Raw genomic sequence first — 12,475 nt, 5'->3', positions numbered from 1 at the left:
CAGCTAAAAGGAGACAGCTGCTTTTCTGAGCGAGGAATTACTGAGAGATTGCTGGTTAGAAGCAAAATGTAGAATGTTTAAAATGACTGTATTTAGCCCTTTCATACAGTTTGTGTATATTTCGAATTTTGAGTTCAGAACACCAGTATTCCTAATTCACGGAATAAAATTTGGAGCAAATAATATTGTGGCTATGTGATGTAGCCCAGCATAGGAGGGTCACACCCTCTATAGCCTTTGTAGGTCGCATCCAGATAGAGCAGCATATTAAGCTGCTATCTGTGATGAGAAAACAGCAGCAGAAAGCTCCAGAGATTCTTTTCCTGCAGCAGTTTGGTGGGGGGAAGGGATATGTAGGGAGTGATGTGGAGGAGGGTTAACAGGAAGCAGACATATAGGGATCATAGGCAGTTACAGGCACCCCAGTCCCTGCACTCAGAGCTGATTTGTCTTTTACCTTCCATGTCCCCGCTTCTACTCCCCTGCTTCCACTCACCCCCTCAAGTTCTTGCTTCCCTCTTCACAACCTCCAACTCCCCCCAGGTCACTGCTTCCCCAAACAAAATTCCCCTCCCCATTTCTGCTGCTTCCCCTCCCATCACCTCCCTTGCCCCCACCACTACTACCTTATCGCTTCAGTGCCTTCTGCTTCCCCCTCTGGGTCCACACTCTGTTTTCCCTATTTCCCCCTAAAAACCATCCCTCCGAGATTCTTATGTCTGTCAAACTCCAGGCTACACAATCTCCCCACTCAGGAAAATTACACTGCTGCCTCTAATATCTGTAACCAGCAGTAGAGGGCCCCAGAGAAATTCCTTTGCCAGCAGTACCAGCCAGTTTGTGGGGCCGATTTTCTTCTGAATCGTGTTTTGCCAGTTTTCCACTTTTCATCAAAATCAATAAGGTTCTGGCCATTGATGCGTAGAATGTTCCTGGACATTTTGGAATTGATGGGAGGTGGTGTTCAAAAGTAATTGTTACATCCAGACAATCAGAAAAATGCCATCAAGTTGAATATAGAGTCTTGCTTCACTTGACCAACAATTAATCGAGCATTGGATTGTAACCACCAGACTAGTTTGCATCTACCCCAAGTAGGATCTAAACCAAAGATCTGCAAATAGAAAAGAAGCAATTTCACTGAACCCACTGCACTTGCTGGCCTCATCTGATTTGTTTCATCACACTAAATGTGTTTTGAACCTCAATATAACTATTATTTTTATTTTTTTACTTAAAAATAATTCTCTGGCTCTTTTCCAGGATCTCTTGAATTTTGATGACCCTTTGAATATTGAGGCAGCAGAACATCATTTGCGGGACAAGGTGAGTCAGCAAGTTGCTGAAAGTATTTTGTTCCCAAAGCAGTATATGTCTTGTTGTTTTGTGTTCTAAATCAATGCTTTTACAGCCTCCTGATAATGGGAAGTAGAGTGTCTCCATATACAAGCTTTTTTTAAACAAAATACAAGAAAACAACTTTATTATAATAGAGATGATTTCAGTATATGGTGCTTATTTGTCAGACCATGATCCACTCATTACACATTTTTTGCTGTGTTAAAACTTACTCAAATACAATTTCTCTCTCACTCTTTCAAAGATGTACTTTCCATTGAGTTCAATGTATTCTGTGGATGAGATGGTAGTTGATTGTTCTGAAACTGTTATCTCATATTGCCTTAAATTTACATCACTGTCTTTGAGCAGACCACCTCTTCCTCCCCCAGAGAGACACCTGTTTCTCCTGTAAATCTTGCACAATACCTGCGAGGCATGTTTTTCATTAAGCCAGGGGGAACAGGAGGCTTTTAAGGATGGTAAGCAGTCCTGCTCATGTCAAAACAATTTGATCCCATTTTTCCCATATAAAATAACTGCACAAATCTAAACACAGTTTACCAAGGAACTGAGTAATAAAGAACTTAGAAAACTATGCATCTTAAACTGAGAATGTAATTGAATGGGTCTGTTTGAAGCTAAGCTCATGAGGATGAGTTAATACTATTGATATAAACTCTATAAATGACCAGAACTATGTATCTTGAATATAATCAGTGCATATTCCTGTGACCTATTTTTCAGGGGGGAAAAAGCAAACAAGCTGTTTCTACTTTTTTGTGGAGTCTCAGAATTACTTCTTGTTCAGCACAGGTTGTCTAGGGACACACCCTAACTCAAATATATGTATACATAATACATACAAACTCTCATATATGCATAGCAACTTAATTTGAACTAATTTAAAATCAATTTATCATGGAAGGTTGATGAAGGCACTTGAGATATTAATGAGTTTTTAACATGGTTAGATTTTACGTGGAAGCATTTGCGAAAGATTGACTAGACCTATCCTGCATGGCTTCAGTTTTAGCCTGAACAGTTGTGCTTACAGGGCTTTGAAACTCTTATGATTTTAATGTTGAATTGCTTCTTCTGGCTTTTTGCTGTTGTTGCTGTTGTTTGTTTTTAAAATTAAGCATGATGATTAAAGAAATTCTCCAGATTAATAGTGACTGGAAATGTCCAATTAAAACAATAAGTCAATCAGCAAGTATAATTTCTTTGAGAAGTGCCAATATCACTAACTTAGTTGTCCCACTATTTTTATAACGCTGTACAGTACAGTAAATTCTGGTATTAATCTGTTTTTGTGCTTTCTAGAAAAACAGAGTGGAGACACTCAGCATGAAATTGTGAAAATTTTAGTCCAGCTCCTGCACTGAGTTCCACTTTTAAGAAATTAATTCCATGGAAATAGGATAAAACCCAAAAGAAAACACCTTTTGAGCAGAGAATGTCATGGAGCTTTACTAGCCATGAGAGAGACTATACATTAAATAAAGAGACAGACAAGAAAATTGAGCTGGAACAGCTAAGAAAGAATGAGCTGGATTCTCTTCCTCCTTATGCAACATAAGATAAAATTGTGCACTGAAATATAATCGTTTAAATCTCTGTAAACCCTCTCAGGGCAGTGAAGCTACACAAGTGCCTCTGAAAGTATAATTTGGCATGTAGAAACTTCACTGTTCATTGTGAAGTGCCAGAAGGAAAACTCAGTTTGACTCTCAGATTTTAGGTTGATTTTACCAGGAAAATCTACCACTCTACTTGCAAACAAGGATTTGCATATCAAATATGCTGTGACTATGAACATGGAACCCCACCATACCATTTCAGGGTCTTTTCAAAGTGATACTGCACTATAAAAACAAACCATGCCCATCATGCAATGATGTCTCACTCCCCAGAGAATGAAAGGCCGAGAGCTAATATCCGGCATCTGTATTCTCAAATTAAAATCCATGATGATACTAAGAAAGCGGTAGTAATGGGATTTTCAGGAAAAGATTTGTTTTCAATAGCAAATAGGCCATGATAGGTAAAGTTTGAAAATACATACTGCTATACCAGTCAGTGTTAAATGCTTCTTTAGGTGATATGCAGTGCAGCTGTAGCCATGTCAGCCCCAGGATACAGTACTAGAGAGACAAGATGGGTGAGGCAATATCTTTTATTGGACCAACTTCTGTTGGTGAGAGAGACAAACTTTTGAGATACACAGAGCTCTTCTTCAGGTCTGGGAGAACATTCAGGATGTTGTTGTTGAGAGTACCTTTCCCAGATCTGGAGAAGAGCTTTGTGTGGCTCAAAAGTTTCTCTCCCATGAAAAGAAGCTGGTCCACTAAAAGATATTACTCATTCACCTTGTTTCTCTTCAGGTGATAAGTGGGAAGGTTTATCGAGTTAAAATTGTGTTAATTTTTTAATGAATTTTTTTCATTATTTCTATTGTACATAAAGTGATGACTTTATGCAGAAGCTGACAATGTTCTCCAAAGCAGTTTTAAAAATTAATAAATTTCCCACTCAGGTAGGTCGACTTGTAGCATTTGCATCTTTAGTAGTTCACTTTTCTATCCTGTTGCTTCATTCAGCGGCTGCTTTAATTAATGCATGTACAGCACAGTGTTGGTGCCTTACAGACTGTGACATTTACTCAGATGGCTTAACTGCAGCAGCAGAAGATCTTCACTAGCTAATAGTGCATCAGCAGCATGCCAGCTGCCAAGGTAGATAACGGCTGCAACTTGAGGGAAATAAGTGATTAGAGGACATGAAAATTGAGGTGCCTGACAAGCAATCTAAGAATGGGAGATGAAGAAAGTTTGTGGTGGTTTGGTCTGTCTTTGGTATGGATGTCTCATGTAGTGTACATAGACTATCATGAAGTTAAAACCCTGCCGTGTTTTTGTCCTGTGCTCATCATCTGTATTTTTAGAAATATTTTCCTACTGTTAAGTTATTGAGAATTTTAATGAATAATTTTCACTAATGAGATCCCTTTAGACATGTCTTTAATTTCAAGCATAGCCCTAGGGTCTAAAACAAATGTTTCAAGAAAAGAGCTTCTGTGTTTAACATCATGTGTGTTTGGCTTCTAGCAGCAACAGAAATGCATATTAAGCGTTCCCTTGTGATTCACTAAAGGAAGTGATACAGTATTTCATTGATGTCATTTCACTGGACTTGAACTTGAAGTGCTGAGACCATTTTGCTGCCAGTTTGGCTAAATATTGTCTGATAGGAATAATAACAGCTAATTAAAAGTCTGCCTCTGGTTATTTGTGTAGCAAAGCTGAAGCTTATATATCTCCTTAGGCAGTGTGAAGTCATAACTAAAATGTCTGCCCTCTCACAGAGTCTGGAAAAGGTGCTTTAGTAGTTTGTGTTGACGTATAAAACTTGACTCCTTACTATTTGATTCTTAGAAAACAAGTGTTACATTGTAGATGTAAGCAATAAGGAAATATCTCTGAATCTGTTATCGGATACTAAGGTTAATAGTCACAGATTTTAGGTTGAGAGGGGACTGTTAAGATATTCTAGTCTTACTTCCTGCATAACAGAGACCATAGAACCTCACCCAATAACTTTTGCTTCAAACTTATAACTTCCGTTTCAGTGATAGCATAACACATTTTGAAAAACATGTGGTCTTGATTTAAAGACTTCAAATGATGGAGAATCCATTGTGTCCATAGGTAAGTTGTTCCCATGGTTATTAATCCTCACTGTCAAAATGTACATATTATTTCTAGTCTGAATTTGTCTAGCTTCAGCTTTCAACTGTTGTGCCTTTTTCTGCTAGATTTAAAGGCCCATCGACTATCAGAAATCTCTTCTCTTGCAGATACTTGTAGATCATCGTCAAGGCACTTCTTAACCATCTCTTGCTTGAACTACATAGTTTGTTTCTATGTCTCTCACTGTAAGGCATGTTTTCCAGACCTCAGATCATTCTGTGGTGCTTTTCTGAACAATTTCCAATTTTTTAGTATCCTTTTGGAAGTTTGGACACCAGAACATGGACACAGCATTTCAGTAATGTCTCATTAATGCGATATACATTATAGTACTTCCCTACTCATGCTTGATATTTGCCTGCATATGCATCTAAGGTTTGTGTTTGCCTTCTTAGCTACAGCATTGCACTGGAAGCTCATGTTCAGGTGTTTATGAACCATTACCCCAAAGTCCTTTTCGGCATCTTCATTCTAGAATAGCTGTCCCATGTCTTTTAAGTGTGACCAACATTCTTTGTTCCTAGATGTAGGATCTTGTTGTAGTCACATGCTGTTTAAATGAGCTCACTTTACCAAGTGATCCAGATCCGTCTGTATAACAGACCGCTCACTGTCGTTATTTATCACGCCACCAATTTTTGTCATCCACAGATTTTACCAGTAGTGATTTTATACTTTCTTCCATATCATTGTTAAAGGTTTTGAATAGTATTGGTATAAGCATGCTGCCAGTGGGGATCCCACTGAAATATCAGCTGACTTGGGATTCTTTAGTTGCCCCAACGCAGTCTGTGACAATAACTATTTGAATAACTAGAGCCACAGTTGCAAATTAAGACCAACTACACTGGATTCTGAAACTGCTGCATGGAATCAGTGTGTTTTAATTTTTACGACTTTTTGTTTAAACATTAGATGCTCCTGTAGTGTTTACTGTTGTGTGCATAGTGTCGTTTTGAAAGAAATAAACAAATGGAGTTGAATTTATTCATTTTCTGTAGTAGCTGAAGAGGATGAATGTTGAAAGAGCAGTTGTATGCCTCCGTCATAAATAGAAAACCAAAACAGTATGATAGTTTGAGTACCAAATCCTGTGCAACCGTATATGCTGTATATTATAGCCCCCTATTTATTTGTCATCTAAAATTTAGAAAATATTTAGCAGAGGTACAGAGATCAAGAAAGTTTATAACCAACCAAGCAATTATTTGGAAAGCTCATGATAGTAGGATTAGTAATAGTATATAATTATATTATGGTAGCTCCCAAAGGCCTCAGTCAGTATTGGGGCTCCATTGTTCTGGCTTCACTACAAAAACATAGAAACCAGACAATCTGAAGGGAAATTCTTGTGTTCAGGCATTCTAGAGGTGTATGTTATGCTGTAAAAGAAAATCTTCATAGAACTCTATTTCAGATAAAACGCCAAACATGTGCTTTTTATAAACCAGATGGCTTGGCTACTGCATAAAGATGACTTGACTACTGCATAAAGCAGGCCTCCCCTGTTCAAGTCTGCTGGTTATTTGATGAAGAGTTATTGATGATGATGATCATCAAATGCAAGGAGTATGCAGAGTAAACAGGAGTAACTGGAGGTATTAATACATCAACTAAATTATGAGTTAACTGGCATCACTGTGGGATAAATCTTATGACTGAAATATTGGTATAGAGGGGTATAGCTTCATAAGGAAGGACAGAGTGCGGGAAGAAGAGACAGGGGTTGCCTTACACATCAAGAGTATTTACACTTGTTCTGAGGTCCGGAAGGGGGTGAGAGGCAGACCAGCTGAAAGTCTCTGGGTGAAGATAAAAGGGGAGGGTTGGGACTGGTGACATGGTAGAGATCTAATACAGATCAACAAATTAGGAGATGGTAGATGAGGCAGTTTTAGAAACAAACAACAGAAATATCCAAAACACAAGACCTGATAGTAATGGGGGATTTTAAGTACCCATACATCTGTCAGAAAAGGAATATGGCAAAACACAAAATGTCCAGTAAGTTCTTGGAATATACTGGGGACACACTTTGTTTGAGAAAGTAAGCAGGGGACAGCTATTTTAGACTGGAGTTGGACTAACAGTTAGGAATTGGTTGGGAATCTAAAAGAAGGTGGCAATTTGGGTGAAAGTGAACATGGAATGATATATTTTTTTATTCTAAGGAAAGGAGAGAGCAGCAGAATAAGGAAAATTGATTTTTTTTAAAAAGCGGACTTTAACAAACTCAGGAGCAGGTAGGTAAGGTTCCATGAGAAGAATATGTAAGACCAGATACTCAATACTTTTAACATTAACAACAAGGGGGAAGGAACTGAAGCCAAAAATAGGGAAATAACAGGTTAAAGAATATTTAGGTAAGTTAGGTGTATTCAAGTCAGCAGGGCTTCATGAAATTAATCCTATGGTACTTAAGGCACTATTTGAAGCCACGTGGGAATCGTTAGCAATTATCTTTGAGAACTCTTGGAGGATGGGTTCAGGTCCCAGAGAACTGGCCAACATAATTTGTCATAAACAACTCCTGTCAAACCAACCTAATTTCATTCTTTGACAAAGTTATTGACCTGACCTACTGGATAGATCACCTCCACAGCTTCTACCCTTCTTGATACACGGCAAGGCTTTTGATACAATCCCACATTGATACAATGACATTCTCAAAAGTCAACAAGGGAAATGTGGTCTGGATGAAATTACTATACGGTGGGTGCAGAAATGGTTGAAAGACCATACTCAGAGCAGTTATCAATGATTTGCTGTCAAACTTGGGGGATGTATCTAGTGAGGTCCCTCAGGAGTCTCTCCTGAATCTGGTACTATTCAATATTTTCATTAATTATTTGGATAATGAAGTCGAGAGCATGCATATACAATTTGTGAATGACACCAACCTGGTAGGGGTTGCAAGAACTTTGGAAGAGAGGATTAGAATTCTAAATGACCTTGACAAATTGGAGAATTAGTCTGAAATCACAATTAAATTCAATAAAGATAAGTGCAAAGTACTACATTTAGGAAGAAAAAAAACAAATGTGCAACTACAAAAATGGGGATGAACTGGCTAAGCAGTAGTTCTGCTGAAAAGGTTTTGGGGGCTATAGTTGACCACACATTGAATATGAGCCAACAATGTGATGCAGTTGAAAAAAAGCTAATATCATTCTGGAGTGTATTAACAGGAGTGTCGATTGTAAGACACAGAAGGTAATTGTCCCACTGTACTTAGCACTGATAAGGCCTGAGCTGAAGTAGTGTGTCCCTTTAATAAAGATGTGGACAAATTGGAGAGAGTCCAGAGGAAAGCAACAAAAATAAGAAGTTTAGAAAACCTGAACTCTGAGGAAAGTTTTTAAAAGTGGGCATATTTAGTGTTCAGAAAAGAAGACTGAGGGGAGACATAAGTCTTCAAAGATGTTAAGGGCTGTTTCAGAGATGACAATGATCAGTTGTTCTCCATGTCCACAGAAGGTAGGACAAGAAGGAATCAGCTTAATCTGCAGCACAGGAAATATAGGTTAGACATGAAGAAAAACTTTCTAACTATAAGGATAGTTAAGCACTAGAATAGGCTTTCATGGGAGGCTGTGGAATCCCTGTCATTGGAGGTCTTTAAGAACGGGTTGGACAGGGCTGCTATAAGGGTAGTTGGTTCAGCCTCAATGCAGGGGGCTGGATTAGATGAACTCCCAAGGTCCCTTCCAGCCCTGCATTTATTATATTATATTATATTATGTTATATTATATTTATATTAGATGATGATATCTTGCTCTTCTATTTTGAAAATAATGCTTTTGGTCTGAGGCATTTTTTCTCTCAAATTCAAAATGATAGAATTGGGCATTGGAAATGAGTCCTTATTAATACATCAGGGGATGGAAGAAAGTGCATACATGATTTCTAGTAGTTCTGTGATACATTGGTAAATATATATATATATTATGCTGATGCAAGATGATTGAAGAAGCATATACATATGGAACCAAATGGTGTATTCCCCTGTTCTGATTTTTAAAAATCAAAAAACTTTGAAATAATAGTCCTTAGCTACTGTAGTTCTTCATTCCTCACAAGAAATCAGAGAATATTGTGGGTCAAGATTACGGTTACTTGGCAAAGCTATGTAAAAGTGAAATTTTCATAGCATCTGTCCACACCATATCTGGCTCATGCAGTTATGCTAATCTTAGTTTCATCCACATTAATGTTATCTCCACATCATTAAACTGTATTTTTTTCTGTTGTATTCAGTGTATTTTAAAAAGTAAAATAACTGCTGCTTACTCACAAATTAGCAAGCACCCTTGTCTATTCACCCATCTGTCTGACAGATTTGAATACTCTTCAGTAATAGAAACCTAAGGATTACTGTTGGTTTGTGCATCATTGTTGCTTTAAGATTTTTCCCCACCATCTGCTTGTGAGAATGTGCCTACCAGTATTCAGTGCATGGAAAACCAGAATAGATATGGGCAGTTTTATCTCTCTGATGAAGACCTTGTACATTGCCTTTTATCACACTAGTTTTACAAATAATCTTGACATGCCAAAGCTAAAAAATCCAGCATGACGATTGCCTATACAACAGGCATATCTTAAATGTTGTCTTATTCCAATTACACACAATCAAGGGCCCTCCTCTGTTACATTTTCTGGGGATAGCATTGCACCATTGCAAAGAACTATGTATGTGTGTATGCAGCAAAAAAAAAAAAAATCACCCCACAGCAATGAGTCTGTCAGCCCAGATCTACAGACTCAGGCCTGTGCTACAACGCTAAAAATAGCTACATAGAAGTCTGGACTCTGGCTTTGTAACCCATCCCCTTCCCTGGGCTTAAGCCTGAACCTCAATGTCTATGTGGCTATTTTTAGTGCTGTAGCTCAAGCCCAGTCTGTAGACCCAGACTCTGATGCTCACTGCCACATGGGTGTGCAGTGTTTTGTTTTGTTCTGCCATATAAGACCTACCCGAATGCTCTGGATTTGGTAAATGACTTACATGTATTATAAAGAACACAAGTGTATACTGAACAGAACGAGTGTCAGAGGTAGCCTCCTCACAGTGGATCTTTGCCACTTGCCCCATTCAGAGAGCAGAAAGCTAATGAGCACCTGGTACTAAAAGACTGTGGAATCTCCACCTTTGGGGCCTGCTATTGCATGCACCAGCCAGAGCAAAAAAAGCTGTTATTTTACTGAGCCTGATAGCAGCTTTCATCCAATTATGTTACGGAGGGTGTGTAGTCGCTCGCATGATCTGCCTGCCAGCTTCGATGGCCAATCCAAAGGCTGCACTAAACTGCCAGCATTAAATGAGGAAAGTTCACCAGTTTGTGACACAGCTGGAAAACCACTTCAGCAAGGCTGGATATCTCACAAAGCAGTACTGCGTGAGCAAGGGCCTTGGACTCTGAGTGCTATTCTCCCTTCCTTTTCATTCACTACTTCTGTATGTGTGTGTTTTAAAAAAAGAAAAAGTAGAAAAGCATTCCCCTGCCTCTTCAAAGGCCAACTCATGGACTGGTGCAGCAGCAAAGCTGTAGCTGCGGGAGGAGCAGTCTTTACGACTGTGAATAGATTAGCTTGATAGATTGTGCTATCATTTCTGAGGTGGTTCATACAAGCCATCAGCAGGAAGTACCATAACCAAAAAGGCATCCCAGGGTATGAGGGAGAGAGAGAGAAAAGTTGGGAAAAAACAAGAATAAATAAAACCCTTTACGTAAATCCACTTGAGGTCTTACCGTTTTGCCCTTAAAACAGAACTGCCTTCCAGGGTTTTCAAACCGTCTAAATCAAATTTAAAAATCCACATCAAACAGATGCGTCCTCAGAACTGTCTGAGTCTCTGCCATGAGCTTCCCCTACATCCATGCTGTCACTCCTTTCAGTGGATCAGTAAATAGGCAGTGAGGAGAGCATTGCAAACCGCATTTCACCAGAAACAAGTACTATTTTCCCTGAGGTAGGTGTGGGTGGGTGGGTGGGTGTGTGTGTGTGTGTGTTCGTTCAAGACTTCTGATAGGAAAGAGAACAGGCAAGTTTATCCCAGTACCGACTGACCGTGTACGTTGCCCATTTCTCCATGAAATCCAGACCTTTCCGATAGAGATTTCTCCTCAGGATTTTCATTGTCTTACAAGGAAGCCTGTTCCGCCAGTGCTGCTTGCATCTGCAACATTGCAGACCCATTACCAGTTTCATTGTCCTTTGGTTTCTCTCTTGTTCCTTGTCTCACCAGTCTGATGCTATCTCTGATGGTCCGTCTATAACTATTTTAAGGTGTTCAGAAGAATCTGTATTTGAACTCTTCAGATTCTTGAATTGTTCCCTAGCCAAGAGTCTAGTAATAGATTTTAACACTTATCAGTCTTCAGAGCTAAAGCTTTTGCTTGTTGCAGCCTTCATTCTTTCTTATGGGTAGCTGTAGACTATTCAACTGTTGTAGCTGATATGAAGGGTTAATTCAAGAAGGGAGCCTGGTCTTTAGAAGGGTATTAAAGAGCTACCTTCCAGGCATGCCTCAGACACAGAATATTTGTATACCTAAATTAGGAGAACTGCATGTGTATGGAAAGCTGAGACCCTCCATCTTAAAGTACCCTGGCTGCTCAACTTCTGTTTCTCTACATTTTTTTGGGAATATGCTCTGTTGGAAATAAGGAAGCCTAATTTTGCAAACACAAATGGCTTTAAAGAGGCCATGATGCTCTCATGGTTTTGAAGCTTATGCATGAATATTGTGAAGTCCTCTTGGGCTCTGTTCCTGAGTTCCTGCTGCTGCTGTTCTTAATACACCTTTGAATGGCAATTCTAGAAATGTCTGTTGCATGTTGAGCAATGTTATTTTGGCTCAGGGGTATTATGTGGCTGAAATATAATATATGCTGATGGAAAAAGTGTTCAGAAATTGCCTTTTGATTGTGCGGTGTTTTCCTGCTTTCATTTACATTTGGTACTTAGAAAATATACCAGATGATTAGTCCCAGATTGTAGATCAGAATCAATAGTAGATACTGTGGCAATTCACAAGTTGGGTATAAGAACCTATATAAAATGGAATAGAATTAATACATAATTAAACTAAAATGAAAAGGGGAAAAGTCTGACTCCTGAATGCTAAAACATTACTAAATGAGATTTAAGAATGTAAACTGGATGCTTCTGAAAAATTCATAAGTAAATAATTTAAAATATGTATTATTTCAGAGCACCCTAGTTGCATAAGGAAAATCTACAAATATTTCTAGTAGAATATACACATTTATTCTGAAAGTCACGAGACAGTGACAAAGTTCTTAGTTTTGGCACCTTCTGGGCCTTTCTCAGAATATTTATATTTTCCCAACATTTTAATGTAAATCTGACTCAGTTA

At 38.6% G+C, this 12,475-nt stretch overlaps 1 protein-coding gene across 1 annotated transcript in view; it reads left to right on the top strand.

The window, feature by feature from the left end:
• UBE2F (ubiquitin conjugating enzyme E2 F (putative)) overlaps positions 1 to 12,475 on the top strand; it is a 145,126-nt gene that overhangs the window by 101,420 nt on the left and 31,231 nt on the right. The window contains exon 9 of the mRNA XM_067548693.1: positions 1,264 to 1,326. Within this exon, the coding sequence (XP_067404794.1) occupies positions 1,264 to 1,326 (63 nt within the window). The remainder of the gene's footprint in view (positions 1 to 1,263; positions 1,327 to 12,475) is intronic.

This window comes from Emydura macquarii, unplaced genomic scaffold (genome assembly GCF_026122565.2).
Source record: "Emydura macquarii macquarii isolate MOO-44397 ecotype Brisbane River unplaced genomic scaffold, CSIRO-AGI_Emac_v2 contig_1253, whole genome shotgun sequence".
Classification (NCBI taxonomy): Eukaryota; Metazoa; Chordata; order Testudines; family Chelidae; genus Emydura; species Emydura macquarii.
This window is presented reverse-complemented; position numbering and strand designations above follow the sequence as displayed.